At 62.4% G+C, this 27,772-nt stretch overlaps 1 protein-coding gene across 2 annotated transcripts; it reads right to left on the bottom strand.

The window, feature by feature from the left end:
- Positions 1 to 320: 320 nt before the first annotated feature.
- LOC146765388 (sodium/potassium-transporting ATPase subunit alpha-2) lies at positions 321 to 27,772 on the bottom strand. Of its 2 annotated transcripts, none has more exons than XM_085560662.1 (23): positions 27,659 to 27,772; positions 24,064 to 24,168; positions 22,693 to 22,752; positions 21,620 to 21,823; positions 20,937 to 21,050; positions 20,728 to 20,862; positions 19,299 to 19,416; positions 18,113 to 18,381; positions 16,936 to 17,134; positions 15,189 to 15,298; positions 14,962 to 15,096; positions 12,705 to 12,894; positions 11,581 to 11,756; positions 10,721 to 10,857; positions 9,637 to 9,787; positions 8,311 to 8,479; positions 7,437 to 7,591; positions 6,818 to 6,941; positions 5,548 to 5,693; positions 3,636 to 3,766; positions 2,123 to 2,224; positions 1,188 to 1,279; positions 321 to 531 (listed from the first exon to the last, which is right to left on the bottom strand). In XM_085560662.1, exons 1-23 carry the CDS (start codon positions 27,668 to 27,670, stop codon positions 503 to 505), a joined length of 3,063 nt encoding a protein of 1,020 aa, XP_085416788.1. In that variant the 5' UTR covers positions 27,671 to 27,772; the 3' UTR covers positions 321 to 502. The 2 variants fall into 2 exon arrangements, with proteins under 2 accessions (XP_085416788.1, XP_085416789.1); XM_085560663.1 differs by lacking the exon at positions 27,659 to 27,772 and adding an exon at positions 24,260 to 24,325.

Here is a 27,772-nt window from a genome sequence, read left to right as displayed (position 1 = left end):
GGAAATTTGGGGGGAATTTCTGAGAATTTGGGTGAATTTGGGGAAGTTTGTGGGGAATTGGGGCAGATGTGTGGGAACTTGTGGGAATTTCTGGGGATTTGTGGGGATTTGGGGAAATTTGGGGAAATTTGAGGGAATTTGGGGGAATTTGGGGAAATTTGTGGGGATTTGAGGAAATTTGGGGGGATTCGGGTGATTTTGGTGGGAATTTGTGGGAATTTGTGGAATTTTGTGGGAACTTGTGGAAATCTGGGGGGATATGGGGGAATTTGGGGGTCTCCCCTCAACCCCCTCCCCTCCCAGTCCATCCCAGTACACGGGGGGGTTAAACTGGTTTATTGCTCTGCGGGGGGGGGTCCGAGTGCCCCCCAAATTCTGGGGGCCCGACCCCCCCCGGGTTAGTTTTGGGGTGCGGGGGGGGCGCTCCGGGGGTCCTAAAAGTGGGGGGAGGGGATCGATAACAGGATCGATAACAGGATCGATAATAGGATCGATATTAGGATCAGTAATAGGTTTCCTTCTCCACCCATCCTGCAAAAAAGGGGAGGGGGTGTCAAGGAGACCCCAAATTGCCAAAATCCCCAAATCCCAAAATCCCCAAAATCCCCAAATCCCAAAATCCCCAAATCCCCAAAAACCCAAAACCCCAAATCTCCAAACCCCAAAACCCGAAATCCCCCAAAATCTCCAAATCCCCAAAACCCCAAATCTCCAAACCCCAAATCCCCAAATCCCAAAATCCCCAAATCCCCAAATCCCAAAATCCCAAAACCCCAAAATCCCAAATCCCAAAAACCCCAAATCCCCAAAACCCCAAACCCCAAAATCCCCCAATCCATTCTTTTAGGGTTCCCATTTTTTGGGATTCCAGTTTTTTTTGGAAATTTCTCCCAGGATTTTCGATTTTCTGGGGTTCTCTCCCATTTTTTCGGGTTCTCCCCATTTTTGGGGTGTTCCCCCCATTTTTTCAGCTTCTTCCATAATTTTTTAGGGTTTCCCCCCCATTTTTTTTGCCGTTCTCCCCATTTTTTTTGGCTTCCCCCCCCCATTTTTTTTTGTTTTTCTCCACTTTTTTGGGCTTCCCCCCCATTTTTGGGTTTTCCCCCCCCATTTTTGGGTTCCCCCCCCCATTTTTGGGTTTTCCCTCCCCGTTTTTGGGGTGTCCCCCCCGTTTTTGGGGTGCTCACCTCCGGGGTAGCGCCTCAGGATCAGTTTCCTCACCTCGTCGTAGGCGAAGATCAGCAGGGAATAGGGGAAGGCGCAGAACCACCAGGTCACCCTGCCCCAAAAACCCCAAAATTGGAGATTTTTGGGGGGATTGGGGATTTTTGGGGCAGTTTGAGCGGTTTGGGGATTTTTTTTTGGAGGGGAATTGGGGATTTTTAGGGGATTTGGAATTTTTTTTTGGCGGGTTTGGAGCCGTTTTGGGGGTTTTTGGATGGGGTTTTAGAGGGGAATTGGGGAAATTTGGGGGGATTTGGGATTTTTTTGGGGGGTATTTGGAGAGGTTTGGGGATTTTGGGGGGATTTGGAAGGAGCGTGGGGGGATTTTGGGGGAAATTGGATTTTTTTTAGGGTTTGGAACAGTTTTAGGATTTTTTGGGGAGATTTGGAGGGGGCATGGGGGGGTTTTGGTGTATTTGGGGTTTTTGGAGCAGTTTTAGGATTTTTGGGGAGATTTGGAAGGAGCATGGGGAGATTTTTGGGGAAATCGGGATTTTTTCAGGGTTTGGAGCAATTTTAGGATTTTTGGGGAGATTTGGAAGGGGCATGGAGATATTTTTGGTGTATTTGGGGTTTTTTGGGGTATTTGGAGAGGTTTGGGGAGATTTGGAAGGAGCATGGGGAGATTTTGGGGGAAATTGGGAATTTTTCGGGGTTTGGAGTAATTCTAGGATTTTGGGGGTATTTGGAAGGAGCATGGGGGTATTTTTGGGGAAATTCGGATTTTTTTAGGGTTTGGAGCATTTTTAAGATTTTTGGGGGGTGATTTGGAAGGAGCATGGGGAGATTTTTGGGGAAATCGGGATTTTTTCGGGGTTTGGAGCAGTTTTAAGATTTTGGGGGGGATTTGGAGGGGCCCGGGGGGATTTTTGGGGCCGGGATTTGGGGTGACCCTCACTTGAGGGGGTACATGCGCAGCGCCACCCCCATGCCCGGGCAGTAGGACAGGAACGCCGCCAGCGCCGTCTCCTCCAGCAGCCCGAAAATCAGGATTTTGTTCCTAAAAAATTGGGAAATTTTGGGGTTTTTTAGGGTGTTTCGGGAGACTTGGGGTTTTCTGGGGGAGGTTGGAGAGGTTTGGGGATTTTTTTGGGGTTTGGAAGGGGGAAGGGGGTTTGGAGAGGGTTTGTTGGGTTTTGGGGATTTGGGATTTTTTGGGGTTTTTTTTTGGGGTGGGAGAGGTTTTAGGATTTTGGGGTGATTTTTGGGGTGGTTTTGGGGTGTTTTGCGGGTGTTTTGTCGAACTTTATGCCCTGCTGGAAGACGGAGTTGTGGCACATTTTTGGGTGGGATTTTGGGGTGGTTTTGGGGTGATTTTGGGGTATTTTTGGGGTGGTTTTGGGGTGCTGTGTCACACTTCATGCCCTGCTGGAAGATGGAGTTGTGGCACATTTTTGGGGTGATTTTGGGGTATTTTTGGGTGGGATTTTGGGAGTGTTTTTGGGGTGGGATTTTGGGGTGATTTCAGGGCATTTTAGGGGTGCTGCGTCGTACTTCATGTCCTGCTGGAAGATGGAGTTGTGGCACATTGTTGGGGTGATTTGGGGGTATTTTTGGGGTGATTTTGGGGTGGTTTTGGGTGGGATTTTGGGGTGATTTTGGGGCGGTTTGGGGTGGGATTTTGGGGTGATTTCGGGGCGATTTTGGGTGGGATTTTGGGGTGATTTTGGGGTGGTTTTGGGGTGCCATGTCGCACTTCAGGCCCTGCTGGAAGATGGAGTTGTGGCACATTTTTGGATGGGTTTTGGTGTTGTTTTGGGGTGATTTTGGGTGGTTTTGGGTGGGATTTTAGGATGGTTTTGGGTGGGATTTTGGGGTGATTTTGGGGCCGTCTGGGGTGAGATTTTGGGGTGATTTTGGGGCGGTTTTGGGTGGGATTTTGGGGTGATTTTGGGGCGGTTTTGGGTGGGATTTTGGGGCGGTTTTGGGTGGGATTTTGGGGTGATTTTGGGGCGGTTTGGGGTGGGATTTTGGGGCGGTTTTGGGTGGGATTTTGGGGTGATTTTGGGGCGGGTTTGGGTGGGATTTTGGGGTAGTTTTGGGTGGGATTTTGGGGTGATTTTGGGGTGATTTTGGGGCGGTTTTGGGTGGGATTTTGGGGTGATTTTGGGGCGGTTTTGGGTGGGATTTTGGGGCGGTTTTGGGTGGGATTTTGGGGTGATTTTGGGGCGGGTTTGGGTGGGATTTTGGGGTAGTTTTGGGTGGGATTTTGGGGTGATTTTGGGGCGGTTTTGGGTGGGATTTTGGGGCGGTTTTGGGGCGGTTTGGGGTGGGATTTTGGGGCGGTTTTGGGGCCGTTTGGGGTGGGATTTTGGGGTGGGATTTTGGGGCGGTTTTGGGTGGGATTTTGGGGCGATTTTGGGGCGGTTTGGGGTGGGATTTTGGGGCGGTTTTGGGGTGCCGTGTCGCACTTCATGCCCTGCTGGAAGACGGAGTTGCGGCGCGTCTTGCAGATGATGAGATCCGCCCACTGCACCACGACGATGCTGGCGAAGAACGCCGTGTGGCACGTGAACTCCACCACCTTGCGCTGCTCGTAGGTCTGGGCACGGAACCGGGGAGGGAAACGGGAAATTGGGGTGAGGAACGGGAAATTGGGGAGGGGAACGGGAAATTGGGGTGAGAAATGGGAAATTGGGGAGGGGAACGGGAAATTGGGGTGAGGAACGGGAAATTGGGGTGAGAAATAGGAAACCGGAGTGGGAAATGGGAAATTGGGGAGGGGAACAGGAAATTGGGGTGGGAAACGGGAAATTGGGGAGGGGAACGGGAAATTGGGGTGGGAAACAGGAAATTGGGGAGGGGAACGGGAAATTGGGGAGGGGAATGGGAAACCGGGGTGAGAAACGGGAAATTGGGGAGGGGAACGGGAAATTGGGGTGGGAAATGGGAAATTGGGGTGGGAAATGGGAAATTGGGGTGGGGAACGGGAAATTGGGGAGGGGAACGGGAAATTGGGGAGGGGAATGGGAAATTGGGGTGGGAAATGGGAAATTGGGGTGAGAAATGGGAAATTGGGGAGGGGAACGGGAAATTGGGGAGAGGAACGGGAAATTGGGGTGGGAAACGGGAAATTGGGGAGGGGAACGGGAAATTGGGGAGGGGAATGGGAAATTGGGGTGAGAAATGGGAAATTGGGGTGGGAAACGGGAAATTGGGGAGGGGAATGGGAAATTGGGGTGAGAAATGGGAAATTGGGGTGGGAAATGGGAAATTGGGGAGGGGAACGGGAAATTGGGGAGGGGAATGGGAAATTGGGGTGGGAAATGGGAAATTGGGGAGGGGAACGGGAAATTGGGGTGGGAAATGGGAAATTGGGGTGGGAAATTGGGGTGAGAAATGGGAAACCGGGGTGAGAAACGGGAAATTGGGGAGGGGAACGGGAAATTGGAGTGAGAAATGGGAAATTGGGGAGGGAAACGGGAAATTGGGGTGGGAAACGGGAAATTGGGGTGGGAAACCGGAAATTGGGGTGAGAAATGGGAAATTGGGGTGAGAAATGGGAAATTGGAGTGAGAAACTGGGAACCGGGTTGAGAAATGGGAAATTGGGGGGGAACAATGGGGAAAACCAGGAGGGAACTGGAGTGAGAAAAGGGAAACCGGTGGGAACCGGGAAAACCGGGGGGCAACCGGAGTGAACAACCAGGAAACCGGGGGGGAACAACAGGAAACCGGGGTGGGAACTAGGGGGGAACAATTCGGGAATCCGGAGGGGAAGCTGGAGTGAGAAACCGGGAAATCGGGGGAGAACAACGGGGGAAAGCAGGAGGAAAGTGGGAGCGAACGAGTGGGGAAACGGAAACGGGATTGAATGGGAAACCGGGAGAAACGGGGCGGAAACGGGGCGGAAATAAAGGTGGAAACGGGGTGGGAATGGGTGTGGAAATGGGATGGAAGCAGCTGTGGAATTGGTGGGTAACTGGCGTGTAACTGGTGTGTAACTGGTGTGTAACTGGTGTGTAACTGGTGTGTAACTGGTGTGTAGGGTCAGTGTAGGTCCCTCACCCACTCCTGTCCGTAGGAGTCCTCCAGGTCGTTCTTGGAGCGATTGTCCCAGGGGTGTTATGGGTGTGTAACCCGTGTGTAACCCGTGTGTAACCCGTGTGTAACCCGTGTGTAACCCGTGTGTAGGGTCAGTGTAGGGTCGGTTTTAGGGTCCCTCACCCACTCCTGTCCGTAGGAGTCCTCCAGGTCGTTCTTGGAGCGATTGTCCCAGGGGTGTTATGGGTGTGTAACCGGTGTGTAACCGGTGTGTAACCTGTGTGTAACCTGTGTGTAACCGGTGTGTAGGGTCAGTGTAGGGTCAGTGTAGGTCCCTCACCCACTCCTGTCCGTAGGAGTCCTCCAGGTCGTTCTTGGAGCGGTCGTCCCAGGCCAGGCGGATCCCCAGCAGCGTTCCCGGCAGGAAGCCGTTCTCCGCCAGGATCACGAAGTAGGTGAAGAACCCGCCCAGAGCCTGGATCATCCCTGCGGGGTCGGCATCGGGATCAGAGCCATGGGATCGGGATCGGATCCATGGGATCGGGATCGGGATCAGAGCCATGGGATCGGGATCGGATCCATGGGATCGGGATCGGATCCATGGGATCGGGATCGGATCCATGGGATCGGGATCAGAGCCATGGGATCGGGATCGGGATCAGAGCCATGGGATCGGGATCGGATCCATGGGATCGGGATCGGATCCATGGGATCGGGATCGGATCCATGGGATCGGGATCAGAGCCATGGGATCGGGATCAGAGCCATGGGATCGGGATCAGATCCATGGGATCGGGATCGGATCCATGGGATCGGGATCAGAGCCATGGGATCGGGATCGGATCCATGGGATCGGGATCGGATCCATGGGATCGGGATTGGGATCGGGATCAGAGCCATGGGATTGGGATGAGATCCATGGGATCGGCATCGGGATCAGAGCCATGGGATCGGGATCGGGATCAGAGCCATGGGATTGGGATTGGGATCAAGATTGGGATTGGAATCAGGATCAGGATCAGAGCCATGGGATTGGGATCGGGATTGGGATTGGGATCAGGATCAGGATCAGGATCAGGATTGGGATCAGAACCATGGGATCAGGATTGGGATCAGGATCAGAGACAGGAGATCAGGATTGGGATCAAGATTGGGATTGGGATTGGGATCAGGATTGGGATCAGAGCCATGGGATCGGGATCATGTTGGGACCCCTGACTGACCGATATGCTCATGAGTGACCCCTGAGTGACCCTGAGTGACCCTGAGTGACCCCTGAGTGACCCCTGAGTGACCCCTGAGTGACCCCGAGTGCCCACTGACCGATCTGGCTGTAGGCCATGCTGATGAGTGACCCTGAGTGACCCCTGAGTGACTCCTGAGTGACCCCTGAGTGACCCCGAGTGCCCACTGACCGATCTGGCCGTAGGCCATGCTGATGAGTGACCCCGAATGACCCCTGAGTGACCCCTGAGTGACCCCTGAGTGACCTCGAGTGCCCACTGACCGATCTGGCCGTAGGCCATGCTGATGAGTGACCCTGAGTGACCCCTGAGTGACCCCTGAGTGACCCCTGAGTGACCCCTGAGTGACCCCGAGTGCCCACTGACCGATCTGGCCGTAGGCCATGCTGATGAGCCGCTCGTTGACCAGTTTGTCGCTGCGCGGGTTCCTCGGCTGCCGTTTCATGATGTCGCTCTCGGCCGCCTCGTAGGCCAGGGAGATGGCGGGGACCTGGGGGGACAGCGGTGTCACCCGGCGTCACCCGGCGTCACCCGGTGTCACCCGGTGTCACCCGGCGTCACCCGGTGTCACCCGGTGTCACCCGGTGTCACCCGGCGTCACCCGGTGTCACATCCTGGGATGGTGGCAGTGCCCAGGGCCAGGAGGATCTGAGGTCTCTGGGGTGGATTTGGGATCACCAGGAGGATCTGGGGTCCCTGGGTGGATTTGGGATGGATTTGGGATTTTTGGGATGGATTTGGATTGGATTTGGGATGGATTTGGATTGGATTTGGGATGGATTTTGGGGTTTTTGGGGTGCCCATCACCATGTCAGTGCCCAGGTCAATGCAGAGGATGGTGATGGTACCCAGCAGCAGCGAGATTTGGGTTTGGGATGGATTTTGGGGTGGATTTTGGTGGATTTGGGTTTGGGATGGATTTTGGGGTGGATTTTGGTGGATTTGGGATTTGCTGGATGGATTTTGGGGTTTTTGGGTCCCTCACCATGTCGGTGCCCAGGTCGATGCAGAGGATGGTGACGGTGCCCAGCGGCAGCGGGATGTTGGCGATGATGAAGAGCAGGAACGGGGTGATCTCGGGGATGTTGCTGGTCAGGGTGTAGGCGATCGACTTCTTCAGGTTGTCGAAGATCAGGCGGCCTGCCAGGGGACATGTCCCCAGTGTCCCCAATGTCCCCAGGGTGTCCCCAAATGTCCCCAGTGTCCCCAGTGTCCCCAATGTCCCCAGGCTCCCAATGCCCCCAAATGTCCCCAGTATCCCAATAACCCAAACACCCAAAAATGTCCCCAATGTCCCCAGTTCCCAATCCCTCCAATGTCCCAAATGTCCTCCATGTCCCCAAAACCCCAACATCCCAAACACCCACAAATGTCCCCAGTGTCCCCAATACCCCAATGTCTGCAATGTCCCCAACATTCCCAATACCCCAATAATCCCAAACATCCCCAATGTCCCAAACATCCTCAATGTCCCCAATGTCCCCAAAGTTGTCCCAAACATCCCCAATGTCCCAAATATCCACAAAGTGCCCAATGTCCCCAATGACCTTGAAGTCCCCAACATCCCCTATGTCCCCAGTACCCCAAAATCCAAAATACCCACAATGTCCCCAATGTCCCAAATGTCCCCAGTGCTCCAATGTCCCCAATGTCCCCAATGTCCCCAATGTCCCCAACATCCCCAATGCTCCAAATATCCCAAATATCCCCAGTGTCCCCATGTCCCCAGTGCCCCCAATGCCCCAAGTGTCCCCGATGTCCCCAATATCCCCGATGTCCCTAATGCCTCCCAATGCCCCCAGTCCCCCCAACACCCCCCACGTCCCCCATGTCCCCAAGCCCCTGCGCCTGTCCCCGACCTTCCTCGACGCCGGTGACGATGGAGGCGAAGTTGTCGTCCAGCAGGATCATGTCGGCCGCCTGCTTGGACACGTCGGAGCCGGCGATGCCCATGGCGATCCCGATGTCGGCCTTCTTCAGCGCCGGCGAGTCGTTGACGCCGTCACCCGTCACCGCCACGATGGCGCCCTGGGGACGTTGGGGACATTGGGGACACTGGGGACACTGGGGCTTTGGGGGCTTTGGGGACACTGGGGACACTGGGGGCATTGGAGACATTGGGGACATTGGGGGCTTTGGGGACATTGGGGACACTGGGGACACTGGGGGCTTTGGGGGCTTTGGGAGCTTTGGGGACACTGGGGACACTGGGGCTTTGGGGGCTTTGGGGACACTGGGGACACTGGGGGCATTGGAGACATTGGGGACATTGGGGGACATGGGGACACTGGGGACACTGGGGCTTTGGGGGCTTTGGGGACACTGGGGACACTGGGGACACTGGGGACACTGGGGACACTGGGGCTCTGGGTGCTTTGGGGACACTGGGGACACTGGGGACACTGGGGGCATTGGAGACATTGGGGACATTGGGGACACTGGGGACACTGGGGACACTGGGGACACTGGGGCTCTGGGGGCTTTGGGGACACTGGGGACAATGGGGACACTGGGGACACTGGGGACATTGGGAATATGGGGAACACAGGATATTTGGGGCACTGGGGACACTGGGGACACTGAGGATATTTGGGATACCGGGAACATTGGTGGCTTTGAGGACGCTGGGGACATTGGGAGTATTGGGGACATTGGGGTCATTTGGGACATTGGGGACACTGGGAATATGGGGAACACAGGATATTGGGGACATTGGTGGCACTGGGGACATTGGTGGCTTTGGGAACATTGGGGACACTGGGAATATGGGGAACACGGGATACTGGGGACATGGGGCGATTGGGGACATTGGTGGCTTTGGGGACACTGGGGACACTGGGGACGCTGAGGACATTGAGGATATTGGGAAGATTGGTGGCTTTGGGGACACTGGGGACTTTGGAGGTATTGGGAACATTTGGGACACTTGGGAACATTGGGGACACTGGGAATATGGGGAACGGGATACTGGGGACATTGGGTGACTGGGGACATTGGTGGCTTTGGGGACACTGGGGACATTGGGGATATTGGACACATTGGTGGCTTTGGGGATATTGAGGACATTGGAGGTATTGAGGGCTTTGGGGACACTGGGATGAGGGGATAAGGGGACGGGTGACACGGGTGACACGGTGACACGGTGACACAGTGACACGGTGACACGGGTGCCAGCGTGGTGTCACCTGTCTCTGGCAGCCCTCGACGATGATCAGCTTCTGCTGGGGGGACGTGCGGGCGAAGACGATCTCGGTGTGGTTGCGCAGGATCTCGTCCAGCTGCTCCGAGCTCATGTCCTTCAGGTCCGAGCCGTGCACCACGCACGCCTTGGCCTCCCTGGGGGTCAGCGCCCCAAAATCAGCACCCCAAAATCGGCACCCCAGAATCGGCACCCCAGAATCAGCACCCCAAAAATGGCACCCCAAAATCGGCACCCCAAAAATGGCACCCCAAAATCGGCACCCCAGAATCAGCACCCCAAAATCGGCACCCCAAAATCGGCACCCCAGAATCGGCACCCCAGAATCAGCACCCCAAAAATGGCACCCCAAAATCGGCAACCCAAAATCGGCAACCCAAAAATGGCACCCCAAAATCGGCAACCCAAAATCGGCAACCCAAAATCGGCAACCCAAAAATGGCACCCCAAAATCGGCACCCCAAAATCGGCAACCCAAAATCGGCACCCCAAAATCGGCACCCCAGAATCGGCAACCCAAAATCGGCACCCCAGAATCAGCACCCCAAAATCGGCACCCCAAAATCGGCAACCCAAAATCGGCACCCCAAAATTTCCAGGAAAACCCCCCCCAGGATCCCAAAATCCCTGGGATCACCCCCAGGATCACCCCAAAATCCCCACCCCAGCTCGTGTCCTTCAGGTGTGATCCGTGAACCAAACACACCTTGGCCTCCCTGGGGGTCACGGTGGGGTCAGCACCCCAAAATTCCTGGGAAAACCCCCTGGGACCCCCAAATCCCCTCAACTTCCCCTACCTGGCTCACTTGGGGTTTCCCTGGCTCACCTGGGGCTCACCTGGAGCTCACCTGAGGTTCCCCTGCGGTTCCCCTGGGGTTCCTCTGGGGCTCACCTGGAGCTCACCTGGTGTTCACCTGTCTCACCTGCGGTTCCCCTGGGGTTCCTCTGGGGTTCACCTGGCTGACCTAGAGCTCACCTGGGGTTCCCCAAATCTCACCTGGGGTACCCCAAATCTCCCCTGGTGTTCACCTGGCTGACCTAGAGCTCACCTGGGGTTCCCCAAATCTCACCTGGGGTTCACCTGGCTGACGGGGATGTTGAGGCGCGCCGCGATGTCCTCCACGGTCTCGTTGCCCTCGGAGATGATCCCCACGCCCTTGGCAATGGCCTTGGCCGTGATGGGGTGGTCCCCGGTCACCATGATCACCTGGGGGGCACCGTCAGGCCTGGGCACACCTGGGCACACCTGGGGACACCTGGGCACACCTGGGCACACCTGGGGACACCTGGGGACACCTGGGCACACCTGGGCATACACCTGGGGACACCTGGGGATACCTGGGGCACACCTGGGCACACCTGGGGACACCTGGGGCACACCTGGGGGACACTTGGAGACACCTGGGCACACCTGGGGCACACCTGGGCACACCTGGGGATACCTGGGGCACACCTGGGGATACTTGGAGACACCTGGGGGCAGCTGGGGACACCTGGGGACACCTGGGGGGACACCTGGGGCACCCCAGAATGGGGGGGGGACAAGGGGAAATGGGGTTCTGGGTGGGCTCAGAGGGAGTTTTGGGGTCCCAGGTGGGGATTTTGGGTCCCAGGTGGGATTTTGGGATCCAGGTGGGGATTCTGGGATCCAGGTGGGAGTTTTGGGATCCCAGGTGAGGTTTTGGGGTGCTGGGTGGGATTTTGGTGTCCTGGGTGGGATTTTGGTGTCCTGGGCGGGTTTTGGGGTCCTGGGTTGGGGTTTTGGTGTCCAGGTGGGGACTTGGGGATTCAGGTGGGGATTTTGGGTTCCTGAGTGGGGGTTTTGGGGTCCCGGTGGATTTTGGGTTCCTGAGTGGGGGTTTTGGGGTCCCGGTGGGTTTTGGGGTCCCAGGCGGGGGTTTTGGGGTCCCGGTGGGTTTTGGGGTCCCACCTTGATGCCGGCGCTCCGGCACTTGCCGACGGCGTCGGGCACGGCGGCGCGGGGGGGGTCGATCATGGACATGAGCCCCACGAAGCAAAGGTCACTGGTGGGGAAGTTCACCTCGTCCGCGTCGAAACGGAACCCGCGGGGGAACTTGTCCGGGGGCAGGTACAGGTGGCAGAACCCTGGGGACACCGAGGGGATGGTGAGACACCAAAAACACCAAAAACACCCCAAGGAACCCATGAGGAACCCCAAAAACACCCCCGGAAACCCATGAGAGACCCCAAAAACACCAGAAACACCCCCAGGAACCCATGAGAGACCCCCAAAACACCACCGGGAACTTGTCCGGGGGCAGGTACAGGTGGCAGAACCCTGGGGACACCGAGGGGATGGTGAGACCCCAAAAACACCAAAAACACCCCGAGGAACCCATGAGGAACACCAAAAACACCCCCAAGAACTTCTGTAAGGTGACAGAACCCTGGGGACACCGAGGGGATGCTGAGACCCCAAAACCACCAAAACCACCCCGAGGAACCCATGAGGAACACCAAAAACACCCCCAGGAACTTCTGTAAGGTGACAGAACCCTGGGGACACTGAGAGGTTGGGGGTGCAGCACCCCGGGGACCACCAGGACCCCCCGGGTGTACCCAGGACCCCTCAGAACCTCCTCAGGACCCCCTTGAGGCCCCAAAAATTCTCCAGGCCCCCCCAGGTGTACCCAGGACCCTCTCCCCAAGCCCCCCCAGCTCCAGGTAGATGTTGTGGAAGGTTCCTCCTCCATGTTCATCCAGGTGCTGCTCTCCCGGGAACCCCCAAATCCCCCCAGGCCCCCCCTGGGACCCCTCTAGGACCCCCCAAATCCCCCCAGGACCCCCTGGGACCCCTCTAGGACCCCCCAAATCTCCCAGGACCCCCCAGATGTACCCAGGACCCGAGCCCCGAGCCCCCCCAGCTCCAGGTGGGGATTCTGGAAGGTTCCTCCATGTTCTTACCCAGACTTTTCTTCCCCAGATCTCTTCTGAGACCCCCAAATCCCCCTCAGGACCCCCTTGGAGACCCCCAAATCCCCCTCAGGACCCCTCTAGGACCCCAAAACTCCCCCCAGGCCCCCCCGGGCGTACCCAGGACCCTCTCGCCGAGCCCCCCCAGCTCCAGGTAGGCGTTCTGGAAGGCCTCGCGCATCTCCTGGTCCAGGGGCTGCTCCTGGCCCTGCAGGAGGATGCGGGAGCAGCGGTCCAGGATGCGCTCGGGCGCGCCCTTCATCACCAGCAGGTAACCCTGGGGGTCCTCCTCGCGCTCGTGGATGGACAGCTGGACACGGGCATGGGCAGGGCACAGGGGTCACCCGGCGGGGTCACCCCGGGGTCACCGGGGTCACCCCAGGGTCACCCAGAGCCAACCCAGGGTCACCGGTGCCACCCCAGGGTCACCCAGTACCATCTCAGGGTCACCCCGGGGTCACCCAGAGCCAACCCAGTGCTACCCCAGGGTCACCAGTGCCACCCCAGGGCCACCCAGAGCCAGTTCCCAATCCCAGTGCCCATCCCAGTACCCCCAGTGCCCCCAGTGCCCATCCCAGTGCCCCCAGTGCCCATCCCAGTGCCCCCAGTGCCCCCAGTGCCCATCCCAGTACCCCCAGTACCCCCAGTGCCCATCCCAGTGCCCCCAGTTCCCCATCCCGTTGCCCCCAGTGCCCCCAGTGTCCCATCCCAGTGCCCCCAGTGCCCCCAAGTGCCCCATCCCAGTGCCCCCAGTGCCCCCAGTTCCCAATCCCAGTGCTCCCAGTGCCCATCCCAGTGCCCCCAGTGCCCCATCCCAGTGCCCCCAGTGCCCCCAGTTCCCCATCCCAGTGCCCCCAGTTCCCCATCCCAGTGCCCCCAGTTCTCCGTCCCAGTGCCCCCAGTGCCACAGTGCCCCATCCCTGTGCCCCCAGTGCCCCCAGTTCCCCATCCCAGTGCCCCCAGTTCCCCATCCCAGCGCCCCCAGTGCCCCATCCCAGCGCCCCCAGTGCCCCCAGTGCCCCATCCCAGTGCCCCCAGTGCCCCCAGCGCCCCCAGTGCCCCCAGTTCCCCATCCCAGCGCCCCCAGTGCCCCCAGTTCCCCATCCCAGCGCCCCCAGCTCCCCATCCCAGTGCCCCCAGTGCCCCATCCCAGCGCCCCCAGTGCCCCATCCCAGCGCCCCCAGTGCCCCCAGTTCCCCATCCCAGTGCCCCCAGTTCCCCATCCCAGCGCCCCCAGTGCCCCATCCCAGCGCCCCCAGTGCCCCCAGTGCCCCATCCCAGTGCCCCCAGTGCCCCCAGCGCCCCCAGTGCCCCCAGTGCCCCATCCCAGCGCCCCCAGTGCCCCCAGTTCCCCATCCCAGTGCCCCCAGTTCCCCATCCCAGCGCCCCCAGTGCCCCATCCCTGTGCCCCCAGTGCCCCCAGCTCCCCCTCCCAGTGCCCTCAGTGCCCCCAGTGCCCCCAGTGCCCCCAGTTCCCAATCCCAGTGCTCCCAGTGCCCATCCCAGTGCCCCCAGTGCCCCCAGTGCCCCCAGTGCCCCCAGTTCCCAATCCCAGTGCTCCCAGTGCCCATCCCAGTGCCCCCAGTGCCCCCAGTGCCCCCAGTGCCCATCCCAGTGCCCCCAGTTCTCTGTCCCAGTGCCCCCAGTGCCCCCAGTGCCCCATCCCAGTGCCCCCAGTTCCCAATCCCAGTGCCCAGTTCCCCATCCCAGTGCCCCCAGTGCCCCCAGTTCCCCATCCCAGTGCCCCCAGTTCTCCGTCCCAGTGTCCCCAGTGCCACAGTGCCCCATCCCAGTGCCCCCAGTTCCCAATCCCAGTGCCCCCAGTGCCCATCCCAGTGCTCCCAGTGCCCCCAGTGCCCATCCCAGTGCCCCCAGTGCCCCCAGTGCCCCCAGTGCCCATCCCAGTGCCCCCAGTGCCCCCAGTTCCCAATCCCAGTGCTCCCAGTGCCCATCCCAGTGCCCCCAGTTCCCCATCCCGTTGCCCCCAGTGCCCCCAGCTCCCCCTCCCAGTGCCCCCAGTGCCAATCCCAGTGCTCCCAGTGCCCATCCCAGTGCTCCCAGTGCCCATCCCAGTGCCCCCAGTGCCCCCAGTGCCCCCAGTGCCCCCAGTGCCCATCCCAGTGCCCCCAGTGCCCCATCCCAGCGCCCCCAGTGCCCCCAGTTCCCCATCCCAGTGCCCCATCCCAGTGCCCCCAGCTCCCCCTCCCAGTGCCCCCAGTGCCCCCAGTGTCCATCCCAGTGCCCCCAGTGCCCCCAGTTCCCAATCCCAGTGCTCCCAGTGCCCATCCCAGTGCCCCCAGTGCCCATCCCAGTGCCCCCAGTCCCCCTAGCTCCCCCTCCCAGTGCCCCCAGCGCCGCGGCAGCGCCCGGGCAGCACCTGGTACTTGTTGGTGGAGTTGAAGGGGATCTCGGTGACTTTGGGGTTGCGCTCGCGCATCCGGCGCACGGGGCCGCACGACAGCTCGATGCACTTCAGCAGCGCCGACTCGGACGCGTCGCCCGCCGTGTCCCGCTGCGGGGGCACAGCGCTGGCACCGCGCCCCTGGGTGCCGCTGCACCCCGGGGTGCCGCCGCGCCCGCCCCCGCCGCCCCCGGACCCCCGACCTTGGAGATGGAGACGTTCTCCTGGCCCGGCTTGAAGACGGCGCGGTTGCAGAGCCCGGCGATGCGCGCCAGGGCTGCCCAGGTGGGCGAGCGCTTGTCGAAGGTGGCACCTGGGGACACGGGGCACCGTCAGGGCACAGCTGGTGTCACCAGTGTCACCCACTGACCCGCGCGGTGTCACCCACTGACCAGCCCAGTGTCACCAGTGCCACCCATTGGTGTCCCCAGGGCTGCCCAGGTGGGCGAGCGCTTGTCGAAGGTGGCACCTGGGGACACGGGGCACCGTCAGGGCACGGCTGGTGTCACCAGTGTCACCCACTGACCAGGCTGGTGTCACCAGTTCCACCCACTGACCAGCCCAGTGTCATCAGTGCCACCACTGGTGCCACCCACTGACCAGCCTGGTGTCACCAGTGTCACCCACTGACCAGCGCGGTGTCACCAGTGCCACCCATTGGTGTCCCCAGGGCTGCCCAGGTGGGCGAGCGCTTGTCGAAGGTGGCACCTGGGGACACGGGGCACCGTGAGGGCACGGCCGGTGTCACCAGTGTCACCCACTGACCAGCCTGGTGTCACCAGTGCCACCCATTGACCAGCGTGGTGCCACCCACTGACCAGCCCAGTGTCACCAGTGCCACCCACTGGTGTCCCCAGAGCCGCCCAAGTGGGCGAGCGCTTGTCAAAGGTGGCACCTGGGGACACGGGGCACTGTGAGGGCACGGCTGGTGTCACCAGTGTCACCCACTGACCACCCCAGTGTCACCAGTGCCACCACTGGTGTCACCCACTGACCAGGCTGCTGTCACCAGTGCCACCACTGGTGCCACCCACTGACCAGCCTGGTGTCACCCACTGACCAGCCCAGTGTCACCAGTGCCACCACTGGTGCCACCCACTGACCAGCCTGGTTCCAGGGGATTGGGGTGCCAGGGGATCGGGGTTTTGGGGGATCATGGTGCCAGGGGATTTGGGTACCAAGGTGCCAGGGCATCAGGGTTTTGGGGGATCGAGGTTCTGCGGAATTGAGGTTCCAGGGATTTGGGGTTTTAGGGGATGGGGGTGCCAGGGGATCCGGCTTTTTGGGGATCAGCGTTCCAGGGCATTGGGGTGCCAAGGGGTTTGGGTGCCGAGGTCCCAGGGCATTGGGGTGCCAGGGGATCAGGATTTTGGGGGATCAGTGTTCCAGAGGATTGGGGTTTGGGTACCGAGGTCCCAGGGCATTGGGGTGCCAAGGGATTGAGGTGTCAGGTGGTTTGGGTACCAAGGTGCCAGGGCATTCAAGTTTTGGGGGATTGGGGTTCCAGGGGATTTGGGTACCGAGGTCCCAGGGGATTTGGGTGCCAGGGGATTTGTGTTCCACGGGATTGGGGTGCCAGGGGATTGGGGTTTGGGTCCCAAGGTCCCAGGGCATTGGGGTGCCAGGGGATTGGGGTGCCAGGGGATTGGGGTGCCAGAGGATTGGGGTGCCAGGGGATCAGGGTTTTGGGGGATCAGTGTTCCAGGGGATTGGAGTCTGGGTACTGAGGTCCCTGGGCATTGGGGTTCCAAGGGATTGAGGTGCCAGGGCATTGGGTCCCGAGGTCCCAGGGCATTGGGGTGCCAGGGGATTGGGGTGCTGGGGGATTGGGGTGCTGGGGGATCAGTGTTCCAGGGGATTGGGGTTTGGGTCCCGAGGTCCCTGGGCATTGGGGTGCCAGGGGATCGGGGTGCTGGGGGCGCTGTGGGTTTTGGGGTGCCCCCCACACACCCGACTGGTCCTCGGTGGTGTCGGCCTCGTGGATCTGGTTGTCGAACCACATGTGGGCCACGGTCATGCGGTTCTGGGTGAGGGTCCCGGTCTTGTCGGAGCAGATGGTGGAGGTGGAGCCCAGCGTCTCCACGGCCTCCAGGTTCTTCACCAGGCAGTTCTTCCTGGCCATGCGCTTGGCCGTCAGCGTCAGGCACACCTGGGGGGCACCCCGGGGTGTCACGGGGGTGGGACCCCCCCCATGGGCTCTGGAGACCCTCCCCAGCTCCCCAGAATGATCCCAGTGCCCCACATCCCCCCTCCAGTGCCCCTTCCCAGCGTGGCGGTGGCCAGCAGCCCCTCGGGCACGTTGGCCACGGTGATGCCCATGAGGAAGAGGATGATGGAAGCTCCAACTCCAGTTCTCCCAGTGCCCTCCCAGTGCTCCCAGTGTCCTCCCAGTGCTCCCAGTGCCCGCAGTGCTCCCAGTGCCCCCAGTGCTCCCAGTTTGCTCCCAGCCCCTCACCGTGATGGTGGCCAGCAGCCCTTTGGGCATGTTGGCCATGATGATGCCAATGAGGAAGATGATGGTGGAGCCCTCCCAGTGCTCCCAGTCCATCCCAGTCACTCCCAGTGCCCCTTTACACCCCCATATCTCTGTCCCAGTCCCTCCCAGTTTGCTCCCAGTCCCTCCCAGTCCATCCCAATTCCCAATATCTCTGCCCCAGTCCCTCCCAGTTTGCTCCCAGTCCATCCCAGTCCATCCCAGTTTGCTCCCAGTCCCTCCCAGTCCATCCCAATCCCCAATATCTCTGCCCCAGTCCCTCCCAGTCCCTCCCAGTTTGCTCCCAGTCCCTCCCAGTCCATCCCAATCCCCAGTATCTCTGCCCCAGTCCCTCCCAGTCCCTCCCAGTTTGCTCCCAATCCATCCCAGTCCATCCCAGTTTGCTCCCAGTCCCTCCCAGTCCCTCCCAGTCCATCCCAATCCCCAATATCTCTGCCCCAGTCGCTCCCAGTCCCTCCCAGTCCATCCCAATCCCCAATATCTCTGCCCCAGTCGCTCCCAGTCCCTCCCAGTCCATCCCAATCCCCAATATCTCTGCCCCAGTCGCTCCCAGTCCCTCCCAGTGCATCCCAATCCCCAATATCTCTGCCCCAGTCCCTCCCAGTCCCTCCCAGTTTGCCCCCAGCCACTCACGGTGACGGTGGCCAGCAGCCCCTCGGGCACGTTGGCCACGATGATGCCGATGAGGAAGATGACGGCCTCGAGCCAGGTGTAGCCGAGGATGAGGGAGAGGATGAAGAAGGAGAGGCCGAGGAAGACGGCGACGCCGGTGATGAGGCGGATGAAGTGCTCGATCTCCATGGCGATGGGCGTCCGGCCCACCTCCAGCCCCGAGGCCAGCGAGGCGATGCGGCCCATCACCGTGCGGTCGCCCGTGGAGATGACGATGCCCCGCGCCGTCCCTGCGGGCACGGAGGTGGCACGGGGGTGACACGGGGCTGGGATGAAGGTGACAGGAAGGTGGGATGAAGGTGACACAAAACTGGGATGAAGGTGACACAGAAGTGACACGAAGGTGGGATGAAGGTGGGATGAGGGTGACATAGAGGTGACATGGAGGTGAGATGAAGGTGACAGGGAGGTGGGATGAAGGTGACACGGAGGTGACATGAAGGTGGGACAAAGGTGACACAAAACTGGGATGAAGGTGACACAGAAATGACACGAAGGTGGGATGAAGGTGACATGGGGGTGGGATGAAGGTGGGATGAAGGTGGGATGAACGTGACAGGGAGGTGACACGGAGGCAGGATGAAGGTGACAGGGAGGTGGGATGAAGGTGGGGTGAAGGTGACATGGAGGTGACATGGAGGTGGGATAGGGGTGGGATGAAGGTGACACAAAGATGGGATGAAGGTGACACAAAGGTGACACGGAGGTGGGATGAAGGTGACATGGAGGTGACACAAATGTGGGATGAAGGTGACACTCAGGTGACACGCAGGTGACACGAAGGTAGGATGAAGGTAGGACAAAGGTGACAGGTGACACGGGTGACATGGGTGACAGGTGACAGGTGACCCAGGTGACACAGGTGACAGGGGTGACACGGGTGACAGGTGACAGGGGTGACACGGGTGACACGGGTGACGGGTCACACGGGTGACACGGGTGACAGGTGACAGGGGTGACACGGGTGACAGGTGACACGGGTGACATGGGTGACAGGTGACCCAGGTGACACAGGTGACAGGTGACAGGGATGACACGGGTGACAGGTGACAGGGGTGACACGGGTGACACGGGTGACGGGTCACACGGGTGACATGGGTGACAGGTGACAGGGGTGGCACGGGTGACACGGGTGACAGGGGCCCACCCTCGACGCAGTTGGTGGAGAAGAAGCAGATGTTGCGCGTCTCCAGCGGGTTCTCGTGCGTGAACTCCGGCGAGCGCGTCTGCGGCTCCGACTCACCCGTCAGAGAGGAGTTGTCCACCTGCGGGTTCGGGGCTCGGGAATTGGGGTTTGGGGTTCGGGAATTGGGGTTTGAGGTTCGGGAATTGGGGTTTGGGTCTTTGGGAATTGGGGTTTGAGGTTTGGGGGTTCGGGAATTGGGGTTTGGGGGCTTTGGGATTTGGGAATTGGGGTTTGGAGTTCGGGAATTGAGGTTTGGGGTTTCAGGTTTGGGGTTTGGGGTTTGGGGGGGTTTGGGGTTCGGGAATTGGGGTTTGGGTCTTTGGGAATTGGGGTTTGGGGTTTGGGGGTTTGGGAATTGGGGTTTGGGGGATGGGCTGGGGGTTTGGGGGTTTGGGGTTGTGGGGGGAATTTGGGGTTTGGGGGACGGGAATTGGGGTTTGGGTCTTTGGGAATTGGGGTTTGGGGTTTGGGGTTTGGAATTGGGGTTTGGGGGTTTGAGGTACAGGGGGTTGGGGAGTTTAGGGGCTTTGGGGTTGTGGGGGATTTGGGTTATGGGGGGGATTTGGGGGGACTGGGGTAAGGGGAATTGGGGGTTTGGGGGTGTGGGGGATACTGGGGGGGCTGGGTGGGTTTGGATGTGCCCCCTGCCCACCCTGCAGCCGTGGGAGGAGACGATCCTCATGTCCGCGGGCACCCTGTCCCCGCCCAGTGTCCCCAGTGTCCCCAATGTCCCCAATGCCCCCCCAATGTCCCCAATGTCCCCAATGCCCCCCCAGTGCCCCCAGTGCCCCCGTGCCCACCTTGCAGCCGTGGGAGGAGATGATCCTCATGTCCGCGGGCACCCTGTCCCCGCCCAGTGTCCCCAGTGTCCCCAATGTCCCCAATGCCCCCCCAATGTCTCCAATGTCCCCAATGCCCCCCCCGTGCCCCCCGTGCCCCCGTGCCCACCTTGCAGCCGTGGGAGGAGACGATCCTCATGTCCGCGGGCACCCTGTCCCCACCCAGTGTCCCCAATGTCCCCAATGTCCCCAATGCCCCCCCAATGTCCCCAATGCCCCCCCAATGTCCCCAATGTCCCCAATGCCCCCCCAGTGCCCCCAGTGCCCCCCGTGCCCCCGTGCCCACCTTGCAGCCGTGGGAGGAGATGATCCTCATGTCTGCGGGCACCCTGTCCCCGCCCAGTGTCCCCAATGTCCCCAATGTCCCCAATGCCCCCCCAGTGCCCCCAGTGCCCCCCGTGCCCCCGTGCCCACCCTGCAGCCGTGGGAGGAGACGATCCTCATGTCCATGGGCACCCTGTCCCCACCCAGTCTCCCCAATGTCCCCAGTGTCCCCAGTGTCCCCAATGCCCCCCCAGTGCCCCCCGTGCCCCCCGTGCCCCCGTGCCCACCTTGCAGCCGTGGGAGGAGATGATCCTCATGTCCGCGGGCACCCTGTCCCCGCCCTTCACCTCCACCAGGTCCCCGACCACGACGTTCTCGGCGTTGATCTGGATCTTCTCGCCCTCGCGGATCACCAGCGCTTGCTGGGGGGGCACCGGGCACCTCAGGGGGCGCCCACCCCCCCCGGGACCCCCCCGGCCGTGCCCCCGCTGCCCACCTGGGGCACCATGTTCTTGAAGGAGTCCATGATCTTGGAGCTCTTGGCCTCTTGGTAGTAGGAGAAGCAGCCGGTGACGATGACCACGGCGGCCAGGACCACCCCCAGGTACAGCTGGCACCGGGGGGGGCACCTCAGCACCCGGGGGGCACCGTGGGACCCCCGGGGTGGGGTGACAAGGAGGGGACACCCCTGGTGCCCCCCATGTCCCCCGTGTCCCCATGTCACCCGTGTCCCCAGTGTCCCCCATGTCCCCCGTGTCCCCATGTCCCCCGTGTCCCCAGTGTCCCCATACCCCCGGTCCTCCCCATGTCCCCCGTGTCCCCAATGTCCCCAGTGTCCCCCGTGTCCCCATACCCCTGGTCCCCCCCGTGTCCCCAGTGTCCCCGGTGTCCCCAGTGTCCCCAGTGTCCCCAATGTCACCCATGTCCCCAGTGTCCCCATACCCCCGGTGTCCCCAATGTCCCCGGTGTCCCCATACCCCCGGTCCCCCCTGTGTCCCCCGTGTCCCCCGTGTCCCCATGTCCCCAGTGTCCCCAGTGTCCCCAGTGTCCCCATGGCCCCGGTCCCCCCAGTGTCCCCCGTGTCCCCCGTGCCCCCAGTGTCCCCAGTGTCCCCCGTGTCCCCATACCCCCCGTCCCCCCCGTGTGCCCCGTGCCCCCGGTGTCCCCGCGTCCCCTCACGTTGTCGTTGGAGGGCTCGTCCTCCATGGCGGCCTGGATGCCGTAGGCCAGGAAGCAGAGGATGGCGCCGATCCAGAGCAGGATGGAGAAGCCGCCGAAGAGCTGCCGGCAGAACTTCACCCACTCGGGCGTCGTGGGCGGCGGCGTCAGCGCGTTGGGACCGTCCTGCACCAGGATCTCGGCGGCGCGAGCGTTGGTCAGGCCCTGCCGGGACACGGACACGGTGACACCGGGACGGGGGGACATGGGACACCGGGGACATGGGGACATGGGATACGGTGACACGGTGACACCGGGACATGGGGACACCAGGACATGGGGACATGGGACACGGGGACACTGTGACACCGGGGACATGGGGACATGGGACACAACACTGGGGACACTGGGACCCCAGGGATACCGGGGACATGGGGACACAGGGGACACTGGGACACAGGGACACGGACACGGTGACACCGGGACATGGAGACACTGCGACACCGGGACATGGGGACACTGCGACACCGGGGACATGGGGACACGGGACACGGTGACACCGGGACATGGGGACACGGGACACCGGGACACAGGGACATGGGGACATGGGGACATGGAGACACCGTGACACGGGGATAGAGGGACACCGGGACATAGGGACACTGCAACACCGGGACATGGGGACACGGGACACGGTGACACCGGGACACAGGGACATGGGGACACGGTGACGCCGGGACACTGTGACACAGGGACATGGGGACATGGGGACACCAGGGACACCAAGACCCCGGGGATACCGGGGACATGGGGACACTGGGACATGGGGATATGGGGACACTGTGACACCAGGACACTGGGACACCGTGACACGGGACACGGTGACACTGGGACACGAGGACACCGGGGACACCGTGACACGGGGATATGGGGACACAGGGACACCGGGACATGGGGACACCGAGAAACGGTGACACTGGGACACCGGGGACATGGGGACATGGGGACATGGGGACATGGGGACATGGGGACACGGGGACACCAGGACATGGGACACAGGGACAGTGGGACACAGGGACAAAGGGACATCTCACCCGGGACAGGTCCACCTGGTACTTCCTGCCCAGCTCATCCAGGGACAGTTTGTGGTCATCCTGAGGGACAAATGCCACCCCTGTCACCCGTGTCACCCCAGCCAGGGCGGTGTGGCCACTGTGCCCATGGCCCCATGTCACCCCTGTCCCTCTGGCTGGGGTGGCACGCCAGCTGTCCCCCGAGTTCCACACGGCCCACGTCACCCGCGTGTGTCACCTCAGCTGGGTGACATGGGACAGCTGTCCCCGTCACCCCAGTCACCCCAGCAGGGTGGCATGTCCCCATGTCACCCACGTCCCTCTGGATGGGATGGCACAGCCAGCTGTCCCTGGCGTCCCATGTCACCCATGTCCCCATGGTCCCAGTGTCGCCCATGTCCCACACATCACCCACGTCACCTGTGTCCCCAGGCATGCAATGACAGGGCCACCATCCCTGTGTCCCCCATGTCCCCATTGTCCCATTGTCCCCCGTGTCCCCCGTGTCCCCCACGTTCCCCATGTCCCCTGTCCCTGTCATTGTCCCCTGTGCCCCCGGTGTCCCCCATGTCCCCATGGTCTCAGTGTCCCTCATGTCCCTTGTCCCTGTGTCCTCCTGTCCCCTGTCCCCTCTGTCCCATGTCCCCTCTCTGTCCCTGTCCCTCTGTCCCCATGTCTCCTCACTGTCCCCTTGCTGTCCCCTCTCTGTCCTCTGTCCCCCTGTCCCCTCCGTGTCCCCCTGTCCCCTCCGTGTCCCCGTCTGTCCCTGTTTCTCCCCGTTTCTCCCCATTTGTCCCTGTCTGTCCCTGTTTCTCCCTGTTTCTCCCCATCTGTCCCCGTTCCTCCCCGCTGTCCTCGCTGTCCCCGCTGTCCCCAGTGTCCCCGTTTCTCCCCATTTCTCCCCATTTCTCCCCGTTTCTCCCCGTTCCTCCCCGCTGTCCCCACTGTCCCCAGTGTCCCCGTTTCTCCCCGTTTCTCCCCGTTTCTCCCTGTTCCTCCCCGTTTCTCCCCGCTGTCCCCGCTGTCAGCAGTGTCCCCGTTTCTCCCCGTTTCTCCCCGTTCCTCCCCGCTGTCCCCGCTCTCCCCACTGTCCCCGTTTCTCCCCGCTGTCCCCGCTGTCCCCAGTGTCCCCGCTGTCCCCGCTGTCCCCGTTCCTCCCCGCTCTCCCCGCTGTCCCCGTTTCTCCCCGCTGTCCCCGCTGTCCCCAGTGTCCCCGTTTCTCCCCGTTTCTCCCCGTTCCTCCCCGCTGTCCCCGCTGTCCCCAGTGTCCCCGTTTCTCCCCATTTCTCCCCATTTCTCCCCGTTTCTCCCCGTTTCTCCCCGCTCTCCCCACTGTCCCCGTTCCTCCCCGCTGTCCCCGCTGTCCCCGCTGTCCCCGCTGTCCCCACTCACCAGGTTCACCTCCTTCTTGAGCTCGTCCAGCTCCTTCTCCTTCTGCTTCCTCTTCCCGCCGCCGTTCTCGGACGTGGTGGCCGCGGGCGAGTACTCGCGGCCGGCCTGCGGGGACCCCCGCGTGGGCACGGGGACCCCCGCGTGGGCACGGGGACCCCCCGGCCCGGTGCCACCCCCGCCCCCCCCGGGCCATTACCGTGGGCGCGGAGGTCACGGCCAGCACCGGCGTCACCGTGGCCACCGGCATCGTCGGGCGCGGGGGGGGGCGGCGGGCACCGGGCACCGGGCGGGCACCGGGGGGGCACGGCGGGGGTGGGGGCGCGGCGCGGGGGGGTCAGCGGGGTCACTGGGGGGGGTTGTGGTCAGTGAGGGGTCACTGTGGTCAGTGAGGGTCACTGTGGCCATTGAGGGGTCATTGTGGTCATTGAGGGGTCATTGTGGTCACCAAGGGGTCACTGTGGCCATTGAGGGGTCACTGAGGTCATTGAGGGGTCACTGTGGTCACCCAGGGGTCACTGTGGCCATTGAGGGTCATTGTGGTCACCAAGGGGTCACTGTGGTCAGTGAGGGATCACTGTGGTCATTGAGGGGTCACTGTGGTCACCCAGGGGTCACTGTGGCCATTGAGGGTCATTGTGGTCACCGAGGGGTCACAGTGGTCATTGAGGGTCACTGTGGCCATTGAGGGGTCACTGTGGTCATTGAGGGGTCATTGTGGTCACCAAGGGGTCACTGTGGTCATTGAGGGGTCACTGTGGTCACCAAGGGGTCACTGTGGTCACTGAGAGGTCACTGTGGTCACCACGGTGGCACCGTGACCACGGGGTGGTCAGTGAGGCCACGGGGGTGTCACCGTCACCAGGGGGGTGTTGTCATCACCGACGGCATGTCACCGTCACCGTGGGGGTGTCACCCTCACCATGGGGGTATCACTGTCACCACAGGGGTGTCACCCTCACCGTGGGGGTGTCCCTGTCACCACAGGGGTGTCACCCTCACCACAGGGGTGTCACCCTCACTGCAGGGGTGTCACCCTCACTGCGGGGGTGTCCCTGTCACCGCAGGGGTGTCCCCACACCCATTTTTGGGGGGGGTGGTCCCACCAGCCGGGCAGAGGAAAACCCCCCGTGACGCTCTGGGTGGGGGGTGGTCAGGCCCCTCCCACTCCTCGGGGGGGGTGGGGGGTGGCACTGTCCCCCTGTCCCCCTGTCCCCCTCTGTCCCTCTGTCCCTCTGTCCCCCTGTCCCCCTGTCCCCCTGTCCCTGTCCCCCTGTCCCTGTCCCCCCTGTCCCCCTGTCCCTGTCCCTGTCCCCCTGTCCCTCTGTCCCTCTGTCCCTCTGTCCCCCCTGTCCCCCTGTCCCTGTCCCTCTGTCCCTCTGTCCCCCCTGTCCCCCTGTCCCTGTCCCTCTGTCCCTCTGTCCCCCTGTCCCTCTGTCCCTCTGTCCCTCTGTCCCCCTGTCCCTCTGTCCCTGTCCCCCTGTCCCTCTGTCCCTGTCCCTCTGTCCCTCTGTCCCCCTGTCCCTCTGTCCCTCTGTCCCTCTGTCCCTCTGTCCCCCTGTCCCTCTGTCCCTCTGTCCCCCTGTCCCTCTGTCCCTGTCCCCCTGTCCCTCTGTCCCCCTGTCCCCCTGTCCCCCTGTCCCCCTGTCCCTCTGTCCCTGTCCCCCTGTCCCCCTGTCCCCCTGTCCCTCTGTCCCTGTCCCCCTGTCCCCCTGTCCCCCTGTCCCTCTGTCCCTCTGTCCCCCTGTCCCTCTGTCCCTCTGTCCCCCTGTCCCTCTGTCCCTGTCCCCCTGTCCCTCTGTCCCCCTGTCCCCCTGTCCCGCTGTCCCCCTGTCCCTCTGTCCCTGTCCCCCTGTCCCCCTGTCCCCCTGTCCCTCTGTCCCTGTCCCCCTGTCCCCCTGTCCCCCTGTCCCTCTGTCCCTGTCCCCCTGTCCCTCTGTCCCCCTGTCCCTCTGTCCCTCTGTCCCTCTGTCCCCGGGGCTCCCCGCGGGGGGGGCGGGGCCGGTGTCATGGAAAAGCTCCGGGAGCCAAAACCAACACCGGGAGGGGGGGCGGGGGGGCTCGGGTTACGGGGGGGGCGCAGGGGGGCACCCCCAAACCCAAAAACCCACGGGGGGGCACCCCCAAACCCAAAAACCCACCGGGGGGACACAGGGGGACACCCCCAAACCCAAAAACCCACCGGGGGGACACAGGGGGACACCCCCAAACCCAAAAACCCACCGGGGGGACACAGGGGGGCACCCCCAAACCCAAAAACCCACCGGGGGGACACAGGGGGGCACCCCCAAACCCAAAACCCACGGGGGGACACCCCCAAACCCAAAAAACTCACGGGGGGGACACGAGGGGGGCACCCCCAAACCCAAAACCCACGGGGGGGGGGCACAGGGGGGCACCCCACCCAAAAAACCGACGGGGGAGGACACAGGGGGGCACCCCAAAACCCACGGGGGGACACGAGGGGGGCACCCCAAAACCCACGGGGGGACACGAGGGGGGCACCCCCAAACCCAAAACCCACGGGGGGGGGGCACAGGGGGGCACCCCACCCAAAAAACCGACGGGGGAGGACACAGGGGGGCACCCCCAAACCCACGGGGGGGGCACAGGGTGGCGCCCCCACCCCCCCAATTCGGGGCACCCCAACTGTGGCACTGGGGGGGGGGACCCACCTGAGGGACCCCCCCGGAATTTGGGGGAGGGGCGGGGGGGGGTGTCGGGTGTCGCGCGCGTGTCCCCCCCGCCCCTCCCCCAATTTGGGGACACCGCGGGGGGGTTTGGGGGGGAGGGGGAGGAGAACCCCCCCCGCGGGGGGGTCCCCCCGGTTTTTTGGGTGGGTGCCCGGGTTTGGGGGGGGGTCGGGCGTGGGGCCAGCGGCGCTCGGGGCCCCCCCGCGGGCGTTGCCACGGCACCGGCAGCGGGGCTCGGGGCAGCCGCGGGCACCGCGCCACGCGGGGAGGGGACACGGGGGGGCTCTGCCGACTCCCAGCCACTTTGGGACCCCCCAACCCCGAAACAGAACCCCCTGAGCCCCACGCGTGTTCCGCGGCCCGCGGGGGGTTTTGGCGGGCACAGCGCGGGGGTCCGGGGTGGAATTTGGGGCGGGGGTCCCGCGTGGGGCGGTGCCACCTGCGCGGGTGGAAGTCGCGGGGGGGCTGTCTCGCGTGGGGAGGGTCGGCTCTGTGATTTTGGACGGGGGGGTCCCGCGTGGGGGGTGCCCGGTTGAGTTGCGGGGTGTCCGCAGAGTGCTCTGGGCGTCGCGGGGGGCGTCACGCGTGGGGAGGGGTCCCGTGGGGGCTTTCCGATGTGTGTGTGGGGGGGGCAATCTGGGGGGGGTTCCCGCGTGGTTTTGGGGCGCTGCGAGTGCGCTTGGGGAGCCCAGGGTGGGTTTGGGGTGCCCCGCGTGGGGCGAGCTCCGCGCGTGGGGGTGCCCGGCTGGTGCGGGGGGGTGAGTGGTCACGGTGCGGGGGTTCGGGGGAAAGCGGGGTGGGGGGGGTTATTTATTCATTTATTTTATTTCTGGGGTGCCCCGCGTGGCTCCGCGCCCCGCGTGGCTCCGTGCCCCGCGTGGGCGCCCCGGGCCGCCCCTACTCACCCCTCTGCCCATGGCGCTGCCGTCGCCGTCGCCGGCCCGGGACACTTTTTGGGGGGGGCGGCGGCGGCCGAGAAAAACCCGGCGGGCCCCGCCCGGGCCGGCCCCCGCCCCCTC

This window comes from Lonchura striata, chromosome 25 (assembly GCF_050655825.1).
Source record: "Lonchura striata isolate lonStrDom1 chromosome 25, ASM5065582v1, whole genome shotgun sequence".
Classification (NCBI taxonomy): domain Eukaryota; kingdom Metazoa; phylum Chordata; class Aves; order Passeriformes; family Estrildidae; genus Lonchura; species Lonchura striata.
Note: the sequence above shows the minus strand (reverse complement) of the source record. Positions and strands in the feature narration are given on the sequence as shown.

What these genes read in the sequence shown, in the direction of transcription:
- LOC146765388 (XM_085560663.1), bottom strand. Translation starts at nt 24,310, where the DNA reads ATGCCGGTGGCCACGGTGACGCCGGTGCTGGCCGTGACCTCCGCGCCC. An exon ending in ACCAGGTGGACCTGTCCCGG is followed by an intron (nt 21,824 to 22,692) that starts GTGAGATGTCCC and finishes GTGTCCCGGCAG; the next exon opens with GGCCTGACCAACGCTCGCGC. An exon ending in ACTCCACCAACAAGTACCAG is followed by an intron (nt 12,895 to 14,961) that starts GTGCTGCCCGGG and finishes GCCCGTGTCCAG; the next exon opens with CTGTCCATCCACGAGCGCGA.